A 10,591-nucleotide genomic window follows, 5' to 3' on the forward strand; every position below is an offset into this window, starting at 1 on the left:
GCAATCAATCAGCACAGCATTCAATATTCAAACATATTCATCATCCCATGCATTTTATCAAAACACGTTTTCAGATTAAAGGATCTTTATTTATCTGTACAAAGAGATAAACACAGTGTGCAGATAATAGAAATTAGCATCAAAGAACAAACTCAGCTGTACCAGAACTCATCAGAAGATGAGCTCACAGTAACAGCTTGGTACATGGAGTACAAAAACAACTGTGTGTTGGCGACAGGTAAAGTAATTAGACCTCACACACACACACACACACACACAAACACACACACACACACGTACACACTTGTTATTCACTTCATTCTCATGAGTATCATATGAAACAGTGACAGTATAAAATGTTACCCATATTGTCTAAAGCAGTTATGATCTCGCAGAAATATACAATGTAAGTGTATACCTATATGCTTCCATATAATTTGAGGATATAAATTAATAGTCAGAATAAATCATCACTCAAGTCTTCCTAAAAATTCACACTTCTACATTCAACACAAAATGAGGCAGGAATAGAGCTTTAAAAGAAATATTCTTCTGTCTCTATCAACATGGAACAAAAAAAAAAAAACTAGAGGAATGATTTCTAATGAAATGAATTCATTCCACCACTTCAAGAGAACAAGCTGCCTCATGCCAGGAGAGAGCAAACTGTCATATAACATCAGACTAATCTGAAATTCCACCACACAATGTAAATGTTCAGAAGGAACTGCACTATTAAGGAAACACATGGTATCCAACACATGGATTGCATGAAAAAAAAAAAAAAAATACAACCAGCATCACAAGACTTGTATTACATAGTTCTCTCTTGGCACAAAGCCAATCTCATTTTTTTCTTTATGTGCAAACACCTCCAATGGCTGGTCAGCTTAACAGGACCTATTGTGTTTCTTCTGTTAATTTGAAGTGCGCTTCAAGACACTGAATGGTGAGGCAGTGTGAGAACACTACAATATGATCAACAGATGCTCTTTAACTTCTATCGGCTAGTACCTCCGCTTGGAAAACGGTGGGAGGAAAGGAACAAATAAAGACCAAAGTATTGACGATATATTTTGTACGACTATGCTCAAATATTGCTAAGTCTGAAAATAAATTTGCTTTGAACGGAAAAGGGAACTGAAACCCTCCAGATTTGTGAAACAGACTAAGTATAACAGCACTTTTTTCTATTTTTTTTTTTTTTCTCTCCATATTTCATCCGATCCTATAGAAATGACATGTTGTTTTGGGGGAACCTGTTTCCTTCTTGGAGGGCAGAACTCATAAATGCCTCAGCTTTTGTAAACCACATCTTTAGTGGCTGGCAATCAGCCTAAACACCCATTTCCATACAAACTGTCTGAATGTGTCAGGTCTTATTTGTGTATATCATCTCTGCCTGCTTTATAATTAGGCATCTCAGGTCAGTGTTAGCCCCATTAACCCCAACTCCCTCGCCCCCCCGCCCTCCAACCCTCCCCCCTGCACCCCCCACCTCCATCCTGCAGTAGCCATGGGGCAGACGTGTGAAGGGAGCGTCTCCGGTGCTATTTGATCAAAAATAGGCCATTACAGCCATAATCATAATGGCGACAGGCGTCCTGTTATGTATGCTCCCCACAAACAATCCATCTTAGAAAGGAGCAGCGGGGAGGGCAGAACAGAGCGACAGAGAGAGAGAGAGAGAGAGAGAGAGATAGAGCGAGAAAGCAGTCTGTCTGAGAAATGAAGGAGTGTGCCACCCACTGTAATTATCGTGTAAGGTAGTGCCATCACTTTTCAGCAGACTCAGACAGGGCTGTCTCGTACATAATCAAAAAGGTCAATTAATTATGATAATCACCTTGCAGTGCACAAACAACAAACATTCAGTTCAATAGGACCCACAAAAGCGTCTTCCTAAAGATTCCTAACATTGTCACTTTGAACACAGATACATAAACAGCCTTTTTTCATGTAGGTTTTGTACAAATACACATATGTTTGGTAGCTGTGAGCGGACAGTATCAGAATATACAGAAGAGAATAAATAAAGAATGAGGAAATCGCCAGAAAGTTCATTTCACGTAAGTGGACAAGCACACATAGCAGAAGCAATTGCACCCCCCTATAAGAAATGATTCTTTGTCAATATGCTTGTCTATGTGTAGACAGACAGACTCCCAGGTTCTGGGAAAGTTGTGGGGAAGTTCAACAAGAAAAAAAAAATCACAAAGCATACCACATTGATTAATCATCTGTTTTAACCACAATGTAGGAGAGGTTTCTTAACTCTCACTAAACACTGAAACTCGCAAGACCATTTAATTGCTTTATATCACTGCAGACAAAGGCAGGGAAAGAAATCTGACTGATTATTCGGTTAGAATTTGACCTGACAAGTACTCTCATGCTGACTCACAGTGACTGTCGCAAGATAAGAAACATACAGGTAGGGACTTAAACTTAAAACTAACGTATGTGGAGCGATTTTCTTCTTTCTAGAATTGATCACATTTTCAAACATTCACGTTAGAAGCATACTAACGTGCCGTTGAAGGTAACACAAAAGTTTGGATTGTTGTCAAACCCTGCCCATTTTAAACCCTCTCCTTTGAGAAACGTGATGAATATTTATTCTAAATTAAATTCAAGTGTGTTTAAGGCAACGGGGGGAAATTCATTCAATGGAAGCAAAGCCTGCCCTAAGTTCATTTACTGGGTATCCACTGTAGGCTAACCACCGTTCCAAAGGCCCAGTTGCGACTTTATCTGCGGAGTTTAGTTCAGTGTCAATTGCTGGACCTTCACTTTAAAGGTGTTATCTGCGGAGTTTAGCTCAGTGTCAATTGCTGGACCTTTACTTTAAAGGTGTTACGTGTACTCTTCAGTTAGTTGTGCACAATTCCAGTCAGGATCAACGGCGGCACACATGGAAATGATGTCTCTTTTATGACTAAATGCCTAGAACACTCTGACCTCCTATCTGTGGACTTTGTAAATGAGTTCATACCAGACAATAACATGCAGTCTGATACTACTGGACAAAACAATATAATGTTCTCGAGCATTAACACAGGTTTTGCTGACAGATCAACAGAGAAACCACATCTGAGGTGAGGTCGCAGTGCCAGTTTAAGCTGGTGGATCATTCTTTTTCACACGACATATGCATGCATTTCAGGCAATAATAAAAAATGTTAATGAAAGGAAAACAAAATACATTCTGAATGAAACATAAAACTAGGCGGTATCGTAAACTCAAGACTGAAGTTGGAACACTCATGTTTGTTTTTTTCCGAAAAAGGACGATCAGCTCGGTTGATCTGCGGAATGAGCGATACGACATCATTACAAAACTACATACTTTAACATTTACGAGTCAATCACTCATCTCTAAATACTGCCAAATTTGCGGTGAACGTGCACCTACCTTTTATTTGAATATTTCAGAAACCCCCTGGGTGGTTTACATCACTTAACCACGACGTGAATAACCATAATTAATCTGACTACCTTGACGTGAAAGCGTGAGTCAAATACGCGTGACTCACAGCCACAGCACGTCCTAGTGGCCACGAGCTCGCATTACCCAAAAGCTGTTGGGGGGTAAAAAAGCCTAACAGGTGCACCTTACTTATTTAACTTTAGAGATAGGATAGATAGATAGATAGATAGATAGATAGATAGATAGATAGATAGATAGATAGATAGATAGATAGATAGATAGATATGTATGCACGTGTGTTTGTATGTGTGTGTGTATATATATATATATATATATATATATATATATATATATGTCATAGATAGATAGATAGATAGATAGATAGATAGATACAGATATAGATATATATGTATGCGTGCGTGTGTGTGTGTGTGTGTATATATATACACACATATATATATATATGTCATAGATAGATAGATAGATAGATAGATAGATAGATAGAAAGGCCTTTCTGGTACAGAAGACTGAAGAAAATCTAGAACAGAAAGACTGACATTTCCAGGGTACATCTCTGACAGTGACTGACAGTGATATATATGTATATATCTCTCTCATGGGGCAATTAGTCTCTATCCTCAGTCCGCCAGCTTTCATTAATCATATACTGCTAAATACTGCATTGAGCAATGTATATTTAACTAGGAATCATACATAAAACACTGCGAAAAAAAGAAATATCAGTCCTATGTTTAATGAAATATCCATAATAGCTGTGCTCTAACTGGGAAACATTATTGCTATTTTGTAACATCAGTGTTATAATGGGCACCTAAAAGTGCAAAAGGGAAAAGTAATTTACATAACTAAGAAAAACATAAGTACAATGAGCATGACAACAGTGTCTGGAAAGGAATCACTCTTTATTGACCTAAGGGGAAATTGTCAAAGATGCAGTGTACACCCAAAATGAAAAACTGGCTCATGACACCCAGACAAATCCATTAGTACAAACAAAGTCATTTGTGGAACCAAATTAGTGACAAGCTCAGTAATTAGCATAAATCTTTTAAAGCACACTTCTCATGTTAACTGATACGGTGTACCCAATTGAAGAATACACTAACATATTGCACATACAGCACAAAAAGAAGAATAATATCAGCAAAATACAGAAATATAGTGGTATAATCTCTTCAGAGAACATGTATTCTATGAGATTTCCCAAAAGATTTGATCTATCAAAATCAAAACTCCAGGTTGGGGGGGGGGGGGGGGGGGGGGGGGGGTGAGGTTGGCAGGCAGTGAGCCAAATCAAGCATTCTGATGTGGATATTTACATCACTTATTTCATAAGGCACCAATTAATTTGACAGTACGTAAAAGGATGGAAAACCACAGACGCTTAATTCATGTTAATGCTCTGTGTGAGAGAACAACTGTGGAAAATGAAGGGGGGGGGGGGGGGGGGGCAGGCAAGTACTTTTGATTCTTCTGCAATGGAATTCATCGTAAAACAAACTCTTTATTTGGATACAACATGCACACATGAAGGAAAACATACTTCACCCCTCCATGACCCTTATGTTATGGAAATGAAGGGTGTTGGTGAAACTATGGGACCCAACAGGATTTCAGGAGAGGCAACCTACACGTCGTACTGTTTGCTGAAGACTGTGTTAAACAGTGTTTGGCTTCTTACGAATATTACAAAGGACAAGTTATGAAATCACTATGAAATCAAATTTTACAGTCATTGTATTGTGTAAGTTACGAGTTATTCTTGCTCAGATCTCCAAAAACTCAGTTGAAACCAAACCGGAGCCCAGAAAGGCAGACGTAGATGTCAGATACACGGCTCTCTAAGGCACCTCATCCGTCTCCTGGGCTTCCACCAGACACGTCTGGTCGGCACCGGGAGATCGGAAGGGCGGATGGTACTCAAAGGATGGCAAAATGGAGGTGCCACCCTTACTCCTCAGGTGAAGGAACCAGATGCCAGAGGAAACAGCCAGAATGACAATCACGCTCAGGATGACCAATGCAGACAGAAGAGGATGCCCCTCTGAAGGAAAAAAAAAAGGAGAGAAAAACAGGATTCCAAAGACCCGAAAAGTAACACATCCTGACTACTGAATAAAGATTAAAGACTGAATAAGTTACTGAATAACAGAGAGCTTGAAATAGTTCTTCTCAGTGTGATTTTTGGACAGTAACATACAAATGTCGTTAAGATTAAAGATTAAATCTCTGTGATCACACATATATACACTGTGAGCAGTGAATTTGACCTCTGCATTTGACCCATCCTGACACACCAGAAGTGAGCACACACAACCACTAGGCGCAGGAGCAGTGGGAAGCACACCTGCGTGCACGGAGCAGTTGGGGGTTAAGTGCCTTGCCCAAGGGCACTTCAGCCGTGGGTGTTTTCCTGCCTGTCTTGAGAATCGAACTGGAGACCTTCCAGTCACAAGCCCACTTCGCTAACCCTTAGGCCACGGAACCCCCCCTCCCCTTTTTTTTTTAAAGATTAAAGATTTATAACATCATAGAAGTAAGTGTATAAGGATGTTGAAAACAAATGTTGAGTTAAAGACACGCTTAAATAGAGGTAACAAATAAATTCAAACTTACTGTTTTTGCCTGCGCCTTCTGGCTCTGAAATCAGAAGTACAACATTAACATAGTTTTCACAAAGGTGTTGCAACTTGGCTGCCATATGATCAGCCTATTTTACGTCATAATTTGTATATCAAAAGAAGTTTCTACTTGAGTGAAAAGAAAAATTGCAAACTGTTAAAAAAAGAGAAGAAGAGCCACTGACCTTGAGCCGTTTTACAGACGACGCCACTGAGGGAGTCGTCTGAACAGCTAACTATCTCCCACTTTCCCGTGGTGGAGGATAGACTGACACACTCGTCTGCAAGGGCCAGGCCAGTGTCATCGGGACCTGTTGACCTCCAGTTCTCAAAATCCAGAGGACTGTTATCATCCCACAAGAATGTGTCCTCTACACAGAGAGAGAGAGAGTGAGAGAGAGAGAGAGTAAGAAACAGTTAACAATTGCAGTTAAAAAACAAAAAAACAAAAACATTTTGTGTTAAACATAGTTCAGTTTGAAATATCTTGCACATGAAAGCAGTTTATGTTTTGCTATGAATTATGCATGCTTGTATGTGCTTCCTTTGTTCAGGCTACTTCCATGAAAACAGGATTCCCTTAGGGTGTGATGTTTCCAGTGAGGAAACAGCATAAACTGTGCGTGTGAAACCAAAAGCCTGACTGAAAGTCTGACTGTAGCTTTTTCATCTGTGCTACATTTTATTCATGGCATTTTCACACAGGGAAAGTACTTTTTCAGCTTATTCCATGGTAAAATCCCAGAACCCCAGCTTTAGGAAGATTATATACAGTTTAGCAGCATTCTGTTTGGAACAAATGCAGCTGATTGAGCTATGAGCAGCTATCAGTTTATGACAGTGTAGTGTGAGAAGGCAACATTATTTCACTTTGTTCACTGATTCTTTTGTTATGAGTTGTCCTTACTGTCGCCGCTGTAATACATTCCCAGCCACACATCAATTTCTTTCTTCCAGACCTTGTGACCATACTGCACAACAAAGTCATTTTCTTTAGCACTGCTGACTGTCAAAAGGCCTGACAAAGGAAAAAGAAAAAGAGCAAACAGACAAACTGATTTGTAAACACTAGGTGAAGCTGGATTAATGATTACATGAAAGTAACAAAGGTGATTTTGCATGCAGAATGCCTGTCTATGAAACTTTTACATCTTTTAAGTTGATTTTTCATAGATTAGATGTTCACAACAATCTACCTAGGTGCTCGATTTGTTTTCCAGAAGGTCTTTGTAGCAGCAAGCCTCTGGTAACTTCAGTTAGAGCAGCTAACAATTAGCCAAGGTCAACGGACAAAATTGTGCCCAAGACACTTCAGATTTCTGTTTAAATAAATGGACAGAAGTACCATATTCTCTGCACATTTCTTTAGCTTCTTCACGGGAGTAGAGTTTTAAGATGTCTTCGTCTCCATGAACAAAGTGGTAGCAGCTTTGGCCAGAAGGCACCCACACACGCCCATCTGCAGGACAGCCTGTGGAGGAAGCATCATTCATTTTGGTAAATGTTTTATGCTGATCAGGGATACGTGACGACCTCCTTCTACACAGCTAATTAAGAAATGAAGTAAAAGGAAAACCAGAATTCCAACTCGAGTCATAATCTGCATCATTCCTAGCTAGTTCAGTAAGCCTCTGATTTCACTGATTCTTAAGCAACGTAAAGAATATCCATTATTAGGAATTGCCTACTCTATATACAATAACAATCAAGAATATTATTTCCATATTTCGCGTTTTCTGCATGTTGTTGATGACTTTGTGTACGTCTGAAAGGAATGGCTTCATTATAGCCTGCATTTCAAGACCGAAAGAGCCGAGTAAAGCTGGTTTTGTTTCGAACTGTCGCATTTCCCGTTTTGCAGAGAACTGCCATGTTTAGATAGACATATTGAGTAGTAGGGCACAGACCTGTCCTCACATGACTCGGGGGCATTCCAGTTCTGTCGACATCAACGGATGTCGGAACCATACCGCTTCAAAAAGGTGGCTTTATTCTCAATTAAGTGTTAACAAACGCAACAGTCAACACTGACTTAGGGATTCGGTATTTACCATTTCAAGTGCTCTACGCAACACTCTGCTTTTATAGTAGGCTACTTCCTCTAACTGTTGATGGAAGACTCATGGTGGGGAACTCACGCACACCACGTATTACAGACACACTAGGGCAATTTTGATAAGGAACCTTATGTCAAAGTAGTCACACTATGAATCTTTAGTTGTATATGATTAATATACCATCTATGTCGCTCAAGGTGGGCTGCTTCTGACTTTTCGACTCGTAACATGAATTAATAATAAAGTACTAGCTTACTTCATAAAAAACATGCTGCAAGGTTTCAGTGGCACGGACTATGGGCATTTAACCCAGGAACTTTTCCAACTCCTTATTTCTCTCTATGCTCTTTGCATTATTTGCTGCTGTAAACAACAACAACAACAAAACTACTCTTGGAAAATTCCACACAATGTCAAAGCGACAAAAAAAACTCTGACGAATACACTATATATGTAGCTTTAGCGAGGTGTAGAACTGATTGACTACATTAATTGCTTTTATTTGCTGCTTACCATCACCTTGGATAACCAGCCATGAGACGATAAATAAAACGATTCCATAAACTGAAACAAAGTGATATCTCCTTGACGATTCCATGTTTTCGAATCGCTAGGAAATCATGGTGGCTGTTGAGTGAGTCTGCGTTCAGCACAAGCGCAGAGCTGATACGTCAGTTCGGGTCTCGAGGAATGTCCACCCCTTCCCTTAAACGTTTCTGACATGTAAAGCAACTCTCTCTGTAAACCATTGAACACTAAAACAACAGTAAAGTAAGAGTGATATGCTCTTCGCTTATGCAATGTATTATTGCTTTACAAATAACACGCGTTGAAAAATCGAAAGCAAAGCAAAGCAAAGCAAAGCAAAACAAAACCACTCAGAATATGGGCCTTGTAAAAAAGACATGTTAATGTTTGAAAGTTCGATGCACAGAATGATCAAGGGTCTGATTACTAGCCGCTTAACTCTCCTCTGAAATCTGACCGATATAGCATACTGTCTGCATTTTACAGAAATTTACTGCTGATATGTATAATTCATTTTTAAATAACCTGTTTAATAATCCCGACTTCTAAAATTGCACTACGATGTGTAAAAAAGGGTTGGGGCACAAGAAGACCATTTCAAGGAAATCCGCTAGGTGGCGTACAGTGTGCGCGGTGTGATACACCCGCCTACAAGCCAGTTCAGAGACGTGAAGTGGGGATGGAGAATCCGTAATAGACGCTGAACCACTACCACAGGTGTAGAAACCTGAGAACGACGTACCTGTTCCTCATGTAAAGATGGACGAATGTCAAAATAGTAGTGGGTAGACTGGTGAGTAAGATCAACAAATTGGAAAAATTCTGTTCCATAATAATAAGCTCAATCTTTTTAACACCTCAAATTTAAGCAAGCACTTTCCTGAGACATGCAAAGTGATAGACAATTAAAAAGCGAATAGAACGGTGACGTAATCGCAATCGGTTTGTGGCTATACCTGTTCTGCCGCTCAGCTGGGATGGGACAGAGACGCAGGGACTCTCCACAGACAGATTCACTGAGGCCACACCTGATGTTTTACCGTTTCAGTTCTATTAATATCGGTGCTTAGGGTAGACTGTGCAACGTCATTAGCACATAGCAGCTACCCTAGCCAGTTTAAATTGACTCATATGTAAATGTCAGTGTCAGTATTTATTTCGTGTGTGTGTGTGTGTGTTATATGCGTTGACTTGTGTTTTTGCTTTTCAGATCTATTACAGTACTTTCTCAGAATACGGCAACAGGGGGCATTAAATGGAAAGTTGGTTGTCTGCCCTTTTGGTAAGGGCCATTAAAACTAAAACTGGAACCAGAAAAAGTAAAACATTCAATTCTGTAGCGAAATAAGTTAATATTCATTTATTTCACTTGCACAGCTGTTTTGCTACCTGTGAGCAGAACATCAAAATCAGGATACTACACACTAAGTCAAATGCAAAATGAGCCCAAACAAAGCTGAATTTTTTGCTCGTAACTGATTACAAATCACCTGACACAAGTGACTCTGTATCGATCTCTTGTAAATTGTCATTATAAAGCTGTTCAACTATCCCTCAATGTGTAATCACAGCACATTATTGTCAGAGAAAGACTGAGAAAAAGACAGATGTTATGTCCTTGTTATTGTGAACAACAGTCTGACATGTCGCTTATGAAAGCATACAATCCCACACGGAATGGATTTCATTTGTGATTCAGTCTCTGTTAAGATAAAATGTAAATATAGCCGTATTTACAACGGTGAAATACTTTATTCCAACTTCCATAATCACTGTATCAAGAAGTAAACCACGGCAAAGAAATCCATATACGCACATCTATACAGCACTTTGATGGTAATTTGTCATATTCATTGTGTCATTTTGGATTGATGCAAATAATCATGCAACAAATAATATGTCACTCTGTTTTGATGGTATTGTCTTCTTTTGTG

At 39.4% G+C, this 10,591-nt stretch overlaps 1 protein-coding gene across 1 annotated transcript; it reads right to left on the bottom strand.

Annotated features, from left to right (window-relative positions):
* Positions 1–4,890: 4,890 nt before the first annotated feature.
* On the bottom strand, positions 4,891–8,789 carry cd302 (CD302 molecule). Its single transcript, XM_030786837.1, has 6 exons — positions 8,643–8,789; positions 7,418–7,543; positions 6,980–7,090; positions 6,258–6,443; positions 6,068–6,091; positions 4,891–5,495 (listed from the first exon to the last, which is right to left on the bottom strand). Exons 1-6 carry the CDS (start codon positions 8,725–8,727, stop codon positions 5,293–5,295), a joined length of 735 nt encoding a protein of 244 aa, XP_030642697.1. The 5' UTR covers positions 8,728–8,789; the 3' UTR covers positions 4,891–5,292.
* Between the last annotated feature and the right edge of the window lie 1,802 nt (positions 8,790–10,591).

Source organism: Chanos chanos, chromosome 10 (genome assembly GCF_902362185.1).
Source record: "Chanos chanos chromosome 10, fChaCha1.1, whole genome shotgun sequence".
In the NCBI taxonomy this organism is placed as follows: Eukaryota; Metazoa; Chordata; class Actinopteri; order Gonorynchiformes; family Chanidae; genus Chanos; species Chanos chanos.

What these genes read in the sequence shown, in the direction of transcription:
- cd302 (XM_030786837.1), bottom strand. Translation starts at nt 8,727, where the DNA reads ATGGAATCGTCAAGGAGATATCACTTTGTTTCAGTTTATGGAATCGTT. An exon ending in AATGTATTACAGCGGCGACA is followed by an intron (nt 6,444 to 6,979) that starts GTAAGGACAACT and finishes CTCTCTGTGTAG; the next exon opens with AGGACACATTCTTGTGGGAT. An exon ending in AGAAGGCGCAGGCAAAAACA is followed by an intron (nt 5,496 to 6,067) that starts GTAAGTTTGAAT and finishes TTTTTCCTTCAG; the next exon opens with AGGGGCATCCTCTTCTGTCT.